At 32.7% G+C, this 15842-nt stretch overlaps 2 protein-coding genes across 3 annotated transcripts; both read right to left on the bottom strand.

Annotated features, from left to right (window-relative positions):
- Positions 1–247: 247 nt before the first annotated feature.
- On the bottom strand, positions 248–3332 carry LOC148190782 (cytochrome b5, seed isoform-like). The gene is made up of 3 exons (XM_088102430.1): positions 3007–3332; positions 885–951; positions 248–776 (listed from the first exon to the last, which is right to left on the bottom strand). Exons 1-3 carry the CDS (start codon positions 3094–3096, stop codon positions 529–531), a joined length of 405 nt encoding a protein of 134 aa, XP_087958556.1. The 5' UTR covers positions 3097–3332; the 3' UTR covers positions 248–528.
- Positions 3333–10596: 7264 nt separating this feature from the next.
- LOC124825762 (BTB/POZ domain-containing protein At5g48800) lies at positions 10597–14539 on the bottom strand. 2 transcript variants are annotated; one of them, XM_047298463.2, is made up of 5 exons: positions 14222–14539; positions 13040–13106; positions 11763–12929; positions 10948–11525; positions 10597–10844 (listed from the first exon to the last, which is right to left on the bottom strand). In XM_047298463.2, exons 1-4 carry the CDS (start codon positions 14284–14286, stop codon positions 10992–10994), a joined length of 1833 nt encoding a protein of 610 aa, XP_047154419.1. In that variant the 5' UTR covers positions 14287–14539; the 3' UTR covers positions 10597–10844; positions 10948–10991. The 2 variants fall into 2 exon arrangements, with proteins under 2 accessions (XP_047154419.1, XP_047154418.1); XM_047298462.2 differs by lacking the exon at positions 10597–10844 and having other exon boundaries at positions 10906–11525; positions 14222–14536.
- Positions 14540–15842: the final 1303 nt, after the last annotated feature.

Raw genomic sequence — 15842 nt, 5'->3', positions numbered from 1 at the left:
ATTATGGGTAGGATATTACACACATCATTTGGCTTTTCTTGGTAAACAAAATACATGTGCTTAACTTTGTTTCATTTTTGCTCTTTCTAAAGACCTAGCGAAAGGATGGTTAAACAATATCTCTGCGAGAGTATCGAGATTGAAATAGGATCGAAACCTTTTTTAGGTGATTCTTAATATAACTAGCCATCAGTATTAGCAAATGCATGCATAGAGCATGCCAATGGAATTGTTCACTAAAATGACATAGAAAAGAAGATTCGTACTTTCATTACGGCCACTAGTTTATGATGAAAATGGAACTTAATTATAACATTTTTTTTCTTCAAAAAGCAAGTTTGAGAATCACCAAAAAATTTAGAAGTTTGAATGGCTGAACATACAATACTCCTTTAGAAAACTAATGACAGAAAGACGGTGGGTATTTAACAACGGATTACATTGAAAAGGGAAACCAGCACAATTGATATCCCACATCCCCTCGTCATTGCTGCAGAAACACATTATTGCAAAGGCATTGATGGATGATTATTTTGATTTGGTGTAGAAATGAATACCAACTGCCAAACCCAAGATAAGCAAGGGAACTAGAAACTGGAGGATCCTGATGATGAACTCTGGTGTCTTGTCCTGGTTATAGTTTGGTTTTTTTTGGAGGAGTGCCACCTTGCTGGGGATGGATGATGTATCAATGTCTCCAACATAGAACTCATCCATCATGGCTACGGCACTGGTGCTGTGACCAATATCATCAAAATCATTACTTGCATCCTTCCCTGCAAAACAAGTGTCATTTGGATATAAGCCATTTGCAGAAATCTCCCCTCACTGCGATCATGAGGAATGATGAATAATTAAATGCATTAAGAGACAAGGTTTGATACCTGTGGAAGACAAGAGGACATCATCACCACCAGGGTGGTCCTCCAAGAACTTCGTCACATTATAAACCTGTTTCACAAAGATATGGTGAGGGAGAGCAACAATGGCCACTAAAACATAAGATTCCTAATCAACTAGCACATATTACATGGAAAGCTTTTAGATCTAATTCCATCCACCAATGCCCAGTTGGATAAGCTTTTTAATAAACACTTTGAGTTAGAAAAAAAGTATAGTAAATCATAATTTTTCTTTTTAGATCGGTAATGCTAGTTGTTAGTCTTTGCCTATCAGGAGAGTTGAACCCAGAACCTCTCTCACCTTTCTTTCCAAACCCACCAAAACCAACCTTGTAATTCCTAAGTGTTAGTGAAAGAGTTGAACCCATAGCTCTCCTACCCTCCCTTCCACTTTTATCATTAAGTCAACCTTATAACCTTATATTAAATCATAAAATGAATAGAATTTATCTCAAGTAGAAGTTACAATAATTTGAGCACCTTAACTTTCAAATACTATGTTAGGAATCCCATTTTGAGTAGGATATAAGCTACTTGATGTGATGAGATACTTCAACTGTGAAGTTCTCGCACCTAATGGATTAGCGGGTTAAGCTCTCCTTTTGTACTTAAGTGCTAACAATTGATATTTTTGTTGAGAGTGACTACGGAGTGGAAAACTTCCCTGGATATCAGCCCTTAAAAGGAATCTTAAAATGTTAGGTAGGAGTCTTATATACAAGATAAGCTACTTGTCCGATACTCAAACTTTAGTATTCTTTTAGATTAAACTTGGTTTTAACATATGAAAAGTGTGATTTATTTGACCTCTCTTTTCTTCTTCCAAGTACTTGTAGAGAACTTGATATAATCTGAACTTAAATCTCTACCCTAACAAGTTTACAAATGACGCAATTTCATTCTGACTATTTTCTTAAACCTAACAGGCACATGACTCAGTACTCCCTAGCATCACAAAATTATTAGAAATTTTTATGATCTACGAGAATGTGGAATTGAATCCAAATCATTCCTAGATATTATTACTGTGTATTTCAATGGACAAAGACAGTAAAAATGGATATAGGGAGACATGCACAAAGACAATGTCAGTAGAACTCAATAAAAATTCCAAAGCTTTTTCTCGGTGTAGGATGGACAGAATGCAAAACTTACAAAAAACATGAAGGAACTTTCTTATTTCCAGAGTTTACAAGTCAACCACGAAGGAATAAAAGCCGAGATGAACTTTCATACTATTTCAAAACAACTTTATACTCACAAACATAGCCTTAAAGAAACACAACATGGCATAAGTAACCTACTACCTAATTACGAATGACACTCCATTTGCCAGATATTCCATCCAAATTCAGTTCATTTTCAGTATAATGGTTAATGGTAATTTTAGATCCTCGAAAATTACCGGATCTTGGTTTTACGTTTACTCCCTTACTTTAAAACCAATAGTTTTTGTCCTTGTATTTTTTTAAAACTACAAACTACAGTCACTAGAGCTATCACTTTTTTCCCTGTACAACCAATGTTTCAAAAATTAGGGAACTAAAACCAAAATTTAGAGATTGGACTAAAAGCACCATTAATCATAACAAAAAACTCCCAACAATCCATCATCCAATCGTGATCCAGAACAAGAAATGCACAACCTGAATATATAGTGAAATACCAACAGAATTTCAGAAACTGAACTTCAAGAACACAAGTATATCCTTAAGAAAATTAATGTCATCAATCACTACCAGAGTCAGAGAGAATTTATAGGTTTCTTATCAGAGTCAGATACAATTTATATAGTGAAATACCAACAGAATTTCAGAAGCTGAACTTCAAAAACACAAGTATATCCTTAAAAGACAGTTAATCTCGTCAATCACTACCAGAGTCAGATACAATTTAAAGGTTTCTTTATTAAAAAAAATTACACGAAACACTTTACATGCTTCAAATCGAAACAAATCTCAGCCCTTTGACAGATCTAACAGATCCTATTCCTCCAGTTAGATTGGACAAATAAAAGATAGCTGGAAAAGTAAATGTTTGAAAACAGCATCAACCAACCCAACAGAATCTAAAATCGAAACCCACAAAGCAGAAGGCAAAATACCTTGCCATGAATGACAAGCCAACAATCTTTGGCATTATTGTGCTGAGAAACCTCAGCCAAAGTGAAGACCTTGTTGCTCTCCCCTCCCATTGTTGAGCAGAAAATAGCAGCTCTCGATGTTAATTCTCTCAGCAAATCCTAAAGGTAGAGTTGAGAGGATTTGAATAAGAGGTAGTTGGTGAGAAGTGAATTGAAAAACGTGGTTGGTGAGAAATGAATTGTAAAATGTTGTTGGTTGGTTGGCACACTATAGTAATGGGTTGGTGAGGGTGGAAGGTTTCTTCAAACCAACCAAACCCAGACACTTTTCAATACTGTGGTCGAAAAAAAATTAGGTAAACTTTGTTGAATTATAAAAACATTCTAAGTCAATTTGGGTCAAATTTGCTTATAAAAATTGTGAATTTTACATTAGAATTTTATTTTCTATTTTCACAGTGATCTTTAAAGCAAATAAAAAACGGTCTTTTAAGCACTTATTTTTAATCCTTCAAATTCATAGTATGTCTTCGAAATTGTTTTTCCAAACAAACTCATTAAAAAAACTAAAAACAACTCCAATATTTTATTTACTCAAATAAACTCGTTTAATGTTTACAGCAAAAATTCTGAACCATGAATAATGTCCCGATATAGAAAGATAGGTTGGAACTCGGTTGTTAGAAAGTAGTATTCAAACACATTTTTCATTCTTTTTCAAAATTTAAGGACAAGATTAGATAAGAAAAAAAATATAGTAAAAATTAGAAAAAATAATGACGTACATGTAATACGATTTTCTTTTAGAGTTTTTAAATAATATAATAAATAAAAATAATATAAACAAACATTAAAATTATTTAAAATAAACAAAATATTATTGTTTTTGGTTTTGAATAATAAATTGTTTATGATTATTTAATAAAAAAAATCTATAAATATTTAGTAAAATAGACAAAAGATAGGGAAAGAGAAATCATGTTACATTATGAATTACGGTGTATGTTTTTATTAAATAATTTGAAAACTTTATTGATGTGTATGGATAGTTTGATATTTAAATGATACATTACATTTTTAATTCATTGAAATAATAACGTTAAAATAAAATAATTTAAAATCTATTAAATAATAATTCATGATGAAATATTGTAGAGAGTTTTAAATAATGAAATTAATTAAAAAAATTTAAATAATTAATAAAATCATTGCATGTATGAAACTAATTAATAGAATATGAAAATAAATATACTACACCAAAATGGAACTTTTATAAGAAAGAATAATATAATTAAACAAATTTTAGATAATATAATTATATATTTATATATATTGGATTATCTACTAAATAAATATTTAGGTGTTATGAAACTAATATCGTCATATTTAAAATAATTTTTAAGCAATACAACGGGTAATAAATTTAATTGTGATAGATATAATTTATATTAGTTATAGTGTGGTGTTTAGTACTACAACAAGAATGACATTTGTTATGTATTTGATGTTTTTTTTTTTTTTCATTTTGGTTGTTTTTATGGGTTGTTGGACACCTACATAAAAAAGTATCATAGATTTCAATTATGCATATAATTGTATGCATTGTTATTTGGATAGGTGGTTGAGGAAGTGTTAGCTTGGTTATGAAAATTCTCATAGTAAGGTAATTACATATAGGTACATGTGTTCTAATATTTGCTGCATATAAATTTGATATGAAATTATGAAAACGCAAATGATTGTGGTTTATATCATCCATAGTAAACTGTGGTGGAGGTGTCATATATCATTCCATGTAATTAATCACGTATGTGGTGCAGGGTCCTGTATGGAATTACCCATTTCTCATGAGTTTTTTTGCATCATTTCGATTTTCTGTAACTTACCCAAATTTTTCGATAAGGAAGGTACCTTTTAGACCAGACAGAACTGTAACTCGGCTCCGTCAAATTGGTGTCATTTAAAACACTTAAAAAAAATGGTGCATTATTGAAGGCTTGGGTCAATGTTGACCTCTCTGGTCACCTGGTGGAAAATAGGAAAAAGCAAAAAGGAAACAACAAGAAGAAAAATGGTTGAATTGGGTTTTAAAAATTTTATTTGTTTTCTGCTTTTAACCATTTGTGTGAGAGTAATCAAATTATATAAGAGTATGTTACTTGTTTAACAAAAGAGATTTTTCCAAGTTTAGTTGTTTGATTTATCCTTTCCTCTTCAATTAGCTAAGCAATTGTAACATGAAATATGAAAGGTTAAAGGAAAGAAGGGATATTCATACTTTTATACTTATTTGTCTTATCACATAAATTATGTTAAATTACTAATAAAAAAAAATATTTAACTTTTGTTATTATTTTGGATATTTAACATCGGTTGAAAATTCAACATTATAGTGAGAGACATCAAATTAACATTTGTTGTCTTTCAACATACGTCAATTAACGTCTATTACATTTATAACAAACATTAATTAACATATGTTGCAAGGACAACAGACGTAAATTTGTAACGTATTTTAAAAAAATAATCAATATTTTCGTCTACTGAAATCATAAAAAATCAATATACAAATCAAGAATATATCATAACAATTTCTAGAATTTTCTATGTAGGTATGAGTATTTCAAGCACAGCGGTAAAGTACTGAAAAATTGGTGAAAAATACTAAGAAAATAGAAAACATACCTTAAACGATGAATTGTTGAAAATTCCGGAACCTTAATCCCCTTCGAGAATTGGCCAACATGAGCGTCGCTCCATTTCCAACAACTTTTGTTTTAAGAGCATCCTCATTCGACATTTGTAGCAAAAGTTATGATCATTTGAAGTTTTTCACCACCAAATCTTCACAACATTGAACCAGTAACCAAAATCTCATATTTGAAAACTTTATATTTAGATACGATCTAATAGAAGTTCCAACAAAACAATTTGAGTCAAAAACAATTTTCTAGCTATTTTTAGTGAATTTACAAAATGAGAGTTAACCTAAAAAATGTAGAAGAAAAACCTTTAGGGCACACAACAATGGCTAAACATCAACCTTAATGTGAAATGTAATCAGGGAGCATGAAAACTTGAGCCCAAACAAGCACCACAATGTCAAAATGAAGTGAAATGGGTTGAAGAACTTCCTCATAGGAGTTTGACATCATCGTTGCTGAACTTCGTGGTAGGTTAACGAGAAAGAGAAAGGTGAGGGCACTGGTAGTACTGTTTCTAAAATTTTAAAACACAAATTAATGTTGGACTCCCTCACAATAAACGTAAAATTGGAAATTGGTGTCAAAACAAGGATAGTCGAACATTATTTAACGTCTATTGGCCTAAGGCTGACGTCAGTTTCCAATTTGACTTTTGTTGTGATGAGGTTTGTTGACAATTTCGACGAAATATTTACAAAGATGCCATCACGCAATTGTCGACAACCTTAATGTCAAACTTTTGGTTATGTGACGTGAAACTAACAACATTATAAGCCTTTTTGCCTTAGTGAATTCTTGACCAACCAATCAAGTTCCACTAGGCAAACTCATGCTTCAAAAGAACAAATAATATTATTTTTCAAGTGACTTCTTCCTCAAACAAGTATTCTTTCTCAAATCACTTTTGGATCAATGAAGTATTTTTTACTAAGTAAATATTGTCTTAACATGAGTATTCTTTTGGCTCCAAGCCAGTCCTAACTACTTCGTTCAAGTATTTTTTCAATAAGCCACTTCTAGGTTAACTAGGCATTCTACTGACAAGTCACTCTTAACTTATACAAATATAAGGCTTGAATGATCAACAAATCTTTCCCCATCATCTCGTGAATCTATCATACTTTTAGAACATCTGCAACATCATATGTTCACGTATAATCCATTATACAATCATCGTTGATAATATCAATCACAAACACGAACACAAACAAATATGTGATAATTAAGTTACCATTAAAAACAAACCATAATCATACAATATATGATTAATAATAATATGACATAACATTAATAAGCAACTCCATCTTTATCACTATCAAGACAATTAATAATTAATTCCATCGTCAATGCAAATCAATAACAATTCCTTGAACCTCGATGGCATCACGATTATCATGAATGTAGACCCTCGGTCTATCCCATCCTTGGTACTTATGCTAAGTACACCACATGATAACCATTAGCATGTTCGCCCTCATAAATATCCTCATCACAATCATCTCCATGAGCATCCACATCACCATGAACCTCACCATGAAAGACTCAATCACACTCTTCTACCCAACCTCACATATACATTATTATACTAAACAAGCCCGCTGGATTCGTCCCGCCTTCGCGATTAGAAGATTCGTCCCGCCTTCGCGATTAGAAGACTTGTTTCCCTACTCTGCAAGGACTTACGAGTAAAAACATTGGCACATCGCGCATCGGGCACTATACTCAGCAACTAGCCGAAGACTAGGAAAAACAACATTCCCCCATACAAAGAAGGTTCAACACTCGAACACCACTTCCTTTTCGCACACAAGGCTAAAGAGAGCCTTTATCCCATATCAGGATTTACTAGGTACAACAAGCAAACACGTCTTTCACGTCTCATGCTGATTTATCAATCACACACCTTTGTGCATTCCATCCCACATTTATGCATCATCGTCAATAAAGAGTCCAACTTAACCCTAAACATACCAACTAGCTTCATTCCCAACTCAACATCATGTTTTGTAGCTTTTGAAGCTTAGCCCTCATTTGCACTTTTCTAGTAAAAATGTATTGGGATATCGATTATCACTAACGATAATCAATTATTCTAAAGAGGTTCAACACACTAATTTCCCATATGTATTGTTAGATATATTATCTTTATTTTATATTTATCTTTTATCTTTATCTTTTATCTTTAGTTAGTTTGTTATTATTTATATTTTGGGCTTAGCCCATATTTTTTCTATTATAAATAGAGGACCATATGTGTATATTTAACATAAAAAAGATTAATCCCATATATAATTTTCATTATATTCAACATGGGATCAAAGCCTGATTCCGATCCAGGGACCTGTGGGTTATAGGCCCACCACACTTCTACTGCGCATGTCTCATCTCAAGCGGTTATTCAAAGCATCGAGGTTGCTCTTTTTCTTTTTCAGGTGCCTTGATTGGAGAAGTTTGGATTTTTTATGGTTTCTCTCTCTTGTTCATCCATGCCTTCTTCCGTTGGTGTCTCTTCTGACCTCATTTTTTGTCATCATTGCGTTTGATCCGTCCATATATGATTTTTTCTCATGGAAATAATATTTTTTGTTAGTTTATTTATAGCCATGGTGGCTCTTCAACAATTACCTCTTTATCCACTGATGGCATTCCTCAATGGCGATTTGCAAGAAGAGATTTGCATAGAGCAACCTCCAAAATTTGTTGCTTAGGAAAATCTTTTGGGTTGGTATTTCGTCTTTATGTCGTCTTGCAAATCATTAGCAATTTGGTCTCACTCGAGAGCTGAAGTAGATATTTTCACTAAGTCTTTATGGATTATATTAGTAATAAGCTTGGTACATACGATTTGTATGCATCAACTTAAGGGGGAATGTTAGATATATTATATTTATTTTATATTTATCTTTTATCTTTAGTTAGTTTGTTATTATTTGTATTTTGGGCTTAGCCAATTTTTTTTATTATAAATAGAGGACCTTATGTGTATATTTTCTATATATCATTTTCATTATATTCAACATGTACAACGATGAAAGGATAATCGATCATCTTCCTAGCACTAGTGCAGTCCAGGGAAATGACAGCAGTTATTTTTGTCCATAGCGGTTCTTGAACCGAGGCATATACATACGAGGTAAAAAGAGGTAGGCTTTTGGCCTCGGGGTAGGATTTTGCCTCGGTTCACAGGTAACCGAAGCAGTAGAACCGAAGTAGTAGAGTGGTTTTTTTTTTTGCTTTTGTTTGTGAAAAGTTGTTTCTCAAGTTGTTCGAGTTCTCCTAGTGGATTAGTAAGCAAGGTAGCACTTTGGCATCTTCACTCTCAAGAAAGGTCCCCACCAATCTTCAACACTTCATTCTTACATCGGACCACCACCCAACAACCGTGCCACCTTTACCGGACCACCACAGACCACCCCGCGAAGTCTTCTTCTCCAACGACATTCTCCAGAATCACACCGCTATCCATGACAACCTGCAAGAAATAGAAAGTGATGGACGAAGCTGCAGAGGAAGAAGGGGAGAGCGCGAGGAAGAAGAAGCTGTTGGGCGACGCAAATGAACAGTCAGTAGGTTAAGTTTAGAAACTTAAGAAGAGATACTAACTCGGTTATTTAAAACCCGAGGCAATATCCCAATATGGCACCGGTTAAAGGAGAAACCGAGGTAGTATCTCCCTTTGATGATGTTGACAACCAAAAAGCTTCTGCTGCAAGTGGACATGTGTACATTTTAGGCTTCGGGTGTCTTGTTAACCAAGATCATAACACATTTATGTCTTGGGTCAATGGGAACCGATGCGTATAAGTTCGGCTTAATTACAACAATGCCACCACGTTTTGATAGGCTTCGATTTTCTATAAACCGAAGCCTATTGGGCGAGTTAAAAAACGAATATTTTACCAGTGTAGATAATTTTAAAACATCTTTTAAAATAAAATAAATCATAAAAAGAACAAATTATTTTATCTTTTTGTTTAAATAGTTAGCAACATTTGTATATTTTTTTAATTATTTTAAATTTTTATATATCTAATTTTTTCAAGTCTTACAAACAAAGTTATAAGTTAATGAGTTAAGAAAAATGATACTTTTACTAATGTGATCACAGAAAAAAAAAACATTGGTCAAAAAATATTTATGCTAATAATGAATTTAGTGATTTATGATTCCGGATTGCCTTTTAAATTTTAAAGAGGACAATTCTCAGTATCGATTTGTTTTGTAACGAAAATCAATAACAGCAATCAGCAATCTCTTGCCAGAGTTGAACTTTATCTCCAACATCCAATTTTCACACATATATAACTTGTTATAGTTGTTTCTAGAGTTAAAAAAGAAAATTAAAAATCCTCATTCTAAACAATAGAGAAAATATTAGTACCACAACCAAAAATATATATTGTGTACAAAAAAATCTTCGAACGTCTTTGAAAATAAACATCGAGAACATTTATCAAAGTTAAGTTTTTGAGTTGTTTAGTAGTTCAATGACACAAGAATGACAATCATAAATGTTCAAAGGTTAATGAAAACTATAATAAAGATTGAACTCATGTTATAGGTTGGTCCATTGACCTCACTCATATTGGCAATTCTATATGATTTATTGTTTTTAGAATTTTGAAATCTAATAATTTCAAAACTACATGAATATATTCTTTCAGGGCATGTTCAATAAGAAAGTTCAAGTGTTCAATTTTAATACAATGTTTGCACAATTAATAATCATATATTAATGTACTATATTAATATATGCTTATTGATTATACTTATTATATATTTATTGATTTACTGATGATACTTGCACATTACATTTATTCCTTATATAAATAAAACTTTATTTATTATATTATAATTATAATAATAAACAAATAAAAATCTAAATAACCTGTCCTTTTCCATAAATAAATAAAATTAGTATATATATATTTGTATGTGGAAGCTTTATATATGTGTATAAGTGTGTCATGTTAAAAAAATTATTACCGTATATTCTCTCAAAATAGTTCTTTTCTTTTAATCTAGTTTCTTTTTTTCTTTATTCCGAAAATTTGCTCACATATACTTCAGTAAGCGTGAGCACTTTATATATACATAATATATCTAGTCAAACAAGAAAGCAAAGCTAGTGGCGCAATCCCCGTAAAAGTGAACCTGCAAGCAAGAGTAACTTCTGGTTGTACTGACATAAAGGTGAGCAAAAAAGGAAGAAAAGTAAACAAAAAGTGGTGAATATGTGACCATGAGCATAACTTACAATTGCCGCATGCTTAAGAAAATGATAGCTACACAGTTTTTTGCCTACTCTGTGCTGGCACAGGTTCTCTCAATCACCTTTGAATCTGTTCTATGAGAATTCCTGGATGGAGAAGTTGATCCTCTAGAAGAACTATGCCCAAAAAGACTGAGCTTACCAATTTTTTTGGAGAAAGAACTCATAAATTTACGCGATCCGGACTTAGCCATGTCCCTCTTCATGCACGCATGCTCCCTCTCCAGATCGTTTAGTCTCATTCTTAGACGAGCCAATTCAAGTTTAAGCTCACGGTTTTCGCGTCTCAGTGATGCATAGTTGTCTCGTGGAGACATTGCGGCACTTAGTGCACCACTGCTTATGCGCCATGACTGGTGTATTGGCTTGGGGTCATCTTCCCCGTAGGAGCAGGACAAAGAATTTCTAAGTCTTAGCTGTTCAAAATACAGAACTTGCACTATTGATTGAAGAGGAAGACGCTCATTTTGAGCAGCGTGTGCTCCAGCTTCTTGAGAAAGCTTTTGAAAGTCAATCAATCTGCATAACTTTTTCTTGTCCAAATCTGACAAACCTTGGTGTGCCTGAAATTTCATAAGGTATCAGCTTAGAACAAAAATGTCAATTTTACAAGTGATATATATATATAAGAAAATTCCCCTTCATGCCTTAGAGAATACTTAAGAATAAGAGACATTAAGGTGAATATTCTTTAGATTATATTCAGGAATAACATGTTACTCCGTTTCCAGGTTAAACTTGTTCACTGCAAGTAGAAAACTGTTGTACACATATAATGAAGCAGAAACAATAAAACATACTTTTAAGTAAATATCAATTGCGCGATATAAACCATCATGAACTGTGCGGGCATGTGCAGGCAAGGTTTCTGCAATGACCAAAAACTTGGAAAGTTTCAGGTTTGCATCGGGGGCTATTTCAGCGAGGTAGTTATCCACTAGTTTTGACACTTTGACTAATGCAGTTTGGGAGGGTGAACGAGGGCTGTCAGATTCAAAAACAAATGCATCTTCTGGATCTTCTTCACTATCATCCTGCTGAAAGAAATTTACCAAAATTCTATGAACCGTGTCAACATCAAACAAGGTATCACCTGCATGCCTGAAAGATGGAATCAAGATATCATCAAGTGTGGCAACATCTATCTGTGATCCAATCCTTCTTTCCAAGTCAAGTCTAGAAGCAATTGTACAATCCAGCATCACTGCACTTCGCAGAAGCCCGAAAAGGAAATTGATTGGAACAGCAAGTTTCTCCACAGGCAAAAGGCTAACAATGGTCTCAACCACAAGCTTTTCATGTAATGTGGAATTTGAATCAATCTTAGTCTGGCTAGATGGATTCCACAGGCTGGATTTCTTTGTCAGTTCTTTCTGTGCATAATTCACAAGGGAAGCACCAATACTCTCTGGCCGAACCCCACGGCATTTCATGGCCGTTATGACTCTTTGATACATATCAATTCTCAGAACAGAAAGATCTTCAATCCACCAGTCACCATCGCATTTGGCTTGCCTACTCATGTGTAACCTTCCTGAGCTGCTATACTCTAATCTTGAGAAACTAGACGCTATTTGTTCTGCACATGCTTTTGAAGCTATTGCATCAATGCAGCGGCTAACTACTTTTAGCTCATCAGCAAGAGGCAGCAGGTTCTCACATTGTTGCAAGACTTCAACACACATTTCGAGATTCTTGCAAACTATACTCTCAAGGTATTCCTCAGCACGCGAGCCAAGGTTGTCTTTTGAAAAGTCTTCAGTCATTTCAAGGTAATCAGAAACACAGCATAGCTGAGCAACATTTGTGGATGTAATCTCAAAGTTAATGCCATAACAAAATTTTGCTGCCAACTCGAAGCATTCAGCACCTCCTGGTAGATTAAGAAGCTCAAATCTTGAGATATCATCACCCCTGTGTTCTGCAACTATTCTCCTTATTCTGCCACTTCTGGAGACAAGAGGAAACTTCATGCAAAAGTAATAAAAATTAGAACAATCATGGAGGAAATTCTGCATATTCCTTTTCATATCATATTGATAATCCTCACAACAAAAATATATGAGAAGGTACTAACCTTGTGCAATGAAAATGATCCGCCATTCACTTCTATTGTTATATCACTTGGAACATCACGAAAAATCCTGCAAAAGGTCATTGCGTTGAATCATTCAACACATAAATTTGATAACTCCTCTTTGTTGACTTTGTATCATAACAACTCATGCACCCCATTCACTCATCATAATGATTTCAAAAAGCAAGGAAGATAATTGATCCTTACTTTGCTTGGAAGGATATAAACACTCAAAAGCATGTAGAATTATAAAAAAAAAAGGAATAAAAATCACTTCGAAATTAGATACATATAAACAAACTCTTATATTCCTTCACTTACATTTGCATTCTAGAACAAACAATGTAACAGTTTTAAGGTGGATCATATGTTTTTTTTTTCAGTAAGTTGCATTAACTCCAAAGGACCGACCGACCCAAAAGATGAAAAAAAAACTCAAATTTTAAAATGAGAGTCCCATGAACATGTTGGATTAATTAAGATAACAGAATCCCCCGACAAAATTTGGTTGGTTAAATTCTCAACAATCTTTGTTTATATGATCCTTGCAACAACCCTGCATTACCAAAAAATCTTAGAAAAGAAGGCTCGTCCAAATGTCTGTAATTCATGAATAATAAGTAAAGTGAAAAATGTAAAAAATCAAATTGATTTACTAGGTTTAGAATAATAACAATTGCTAAAGACAAAATTATGCTAGCCAAAACAAAATCAATTCAAACAGAAAGAACTTTTTACAAAAATAATTCAGATCATCCAAGTAACCAAGAAGTCATTCACTTAGAACATAATCTGCTGAACATGAGATACATTACATCATCTCATAAACAACATTAGAATAGATCTTTGATCATTTTTTTCCAGCAGCAAGTTCAGAAGAATCATAGAAAAATCAAGTTCGGTTGCAACAGTCTCTATCAGAATCCAAGTTAATAAACACAATTACAAGAATACATGACAAGGCATAGACCACTTGTCCAACAGATCACCTACTGATAATACAAGAAAATTTTTAACACAGGAAATAAACTACCAGTGCACATGATAATAACAAGAATGACATAACATGGATAATCAGAAACTCTCCCTTCAAGCAAAAACTTGTCTAGGAGGAAAACAAAAGGCAAGCATGGAAAATTAAAATCATAGACAGGAAGGACTCTGAGAAGGGATGAAACGAACCATTCATTGTATCTTTGCCTTGTACCCTTGACCAAGGATAGCTGCTCCTTGTCAGTACGATCCATAGGAAGTGAGAAAAAACAAGATAGTAAAACAGAACCGAATGTGAAAGGAAAGATAAAAGTATAGTAGCAGTGAGTTTAAGGTAGTAAGCAGCGAAGTGTGGAAAGAGACAGAGACCCAGTTGGAGATGTTGCTGTTGGGGGAATTCTTTGGCCATTTTCGTTGAACAGGTGGTGCTCATTGCATAGATTGCAATTGTCCAAAGTAATGGGCCTGTGATGTGGGTCACACCTTGCTTTACGTAACTCATTGCTCTTTACTCCTTTTATATAATATATAAATTAACAAAACTAAAAACATACATACAGTGTACACAATGATCCAATGAATTTAAAATAGACATGTTTCATCAGGTATAGTGTGCAGAATACACTATATATACATCAATGCTTTAATTTTAAATCGAACGAACCTTCTAAATCTAAAATTAGCATTGTCTAGAGTTTACTGTATTTATTACTTTAATCATGGTATAACATTTTAGTTAAATCAATTAAATCATCACCACAAAAATAATTGAGACAACTATTTACCATTTTATTCGCTATTGATATGACCCCAATTAGTTACAAAATTTTCAAGTTTGGTGGAAGAGAAAGTCAGTGATTGTGTGTGAGTGAGACACGAGGAGTTTTTTATTTGTTCGGTGCTTTTTCATTTTTATAGGCTTTTTTAAGAGGTTAAAGACGCGCGAAAAGGTAATAGAGGTGTTAGTAGGTGTTCTTTAAGAAAGAGGTTTTTGGAGAAAAGTTAAAAGTGCTGCTCTGAGTAGCAGAAATGAAGGTGGGAACAAAAGTTGTTAAACAGGTTTTGACAATTTTGTCATGTCACTCTTTTTGTCTCCTTTACTCCAAATTTCATCATTTCTTTCTCTGAACAAATTACGCTTGTGTTTGAATATTTCTTCATTTCAATCTTATGGCAGTGCCATGTAACTAAATAATGGACATGACTTTTGCGCAGATTTTATGGATTCCTGTCATAATACTGAGTTATACAAAACTTTGTCTTATTTTATTTTTCAATGCAGACTATAATATTTTGTTTATACAAGTTTTCTTTAAAGAACACGTTGAGAAACCGTTGCCATGGAATCAAATGTTTATTTTTTTAGTTTCTTTTTTTTTTAACTTATTTTGTAAATTGGCAAAATATAGTCTTTATTTATATAAATTAAATAATAATAAAAATGTTTAATATATACTTATATAAAAGAAAAATATTTTTTTGGACTAACTCCACGAGAGATTTCCCATCACAAAGATTTTAGTTTAGGTAATAGTTTTGGTTTGTGTGATAGTTAATTTATATATATATATATATATATATATATATATATATATATATATATATATATATATATATATTCAAATTTTGTTATATAAATTAATTTTATGAAATTAACCTAAAGTATAAAGTTCAGGTTCTAGTTTCTAGTATATATTATATTTATTTATGTTTCAGATAATGAATGTACTATTTCATTTAGATGTTACTCAATTATAATATTCAAGTTAATGCAAACATATTTTTTTAATTAGTTTTATTAAATTAAATT

This window comes from Vigna umbellata, chromosome 11 (assembly GCF_029865625.1).
Source record: "Vigna umbellata cultivar VRB3 chromosome 11, Vumbellata_1.0, whole genome shotgun sequence".
Taxonomy (NCBI): Eukaryota; Viridiplantae; Streptophyta; class Magnoliopsida; order Fabales; family Fabaceae; genus Vigna; species Vigna umbellata.
This window is presented reverse-complemented; position numbering and strand designations above follow the sequence as displayed.

Coding starts and splice junctions, on each gene's coding strand:
- LOC124825762 (XM_047298463.2), bottom strand. CDS start 14,286: ATGGATCGTACTGACAAGGAGCAGCTATCCTTGGTCAAGGGTACAAGG. Junction 12,930..13,039: donor GATCATTTTCATTGCACAAG/GTTAGTACCTTC, acceptor TTTTGCATGAAG/TTTCCTCTTGTCTCCAGAAG. Junction 11,526..11,762: donor CAATTGATATTTACTTAAAA/GTATGTTTTATT, acceptor ATGAAATTTCAG/GCACACCAAGGTTTGTCAGA.
- LOC148190782 (XM_088102430.1), bottom strand. CDS start 3,096: ATGGGAGGGGAGAGCAACAAGGTCTTCACTTTGGCTGAGGTTTCTCAG. Junction 952..3,006: donor GGCTTGTCATTCATGGCAAG/GTATTTTGCCTT, acceptor TTTGTGAAACAG/GTTTATAATGTGACGAAGTT. Junction 777..884: donor TGTCCTCTTGTCTTCCACAG/GTATCAAACCTT, acceptor CTTGTTTTGCAG/GGAAGGATGCAAGTAATGAT.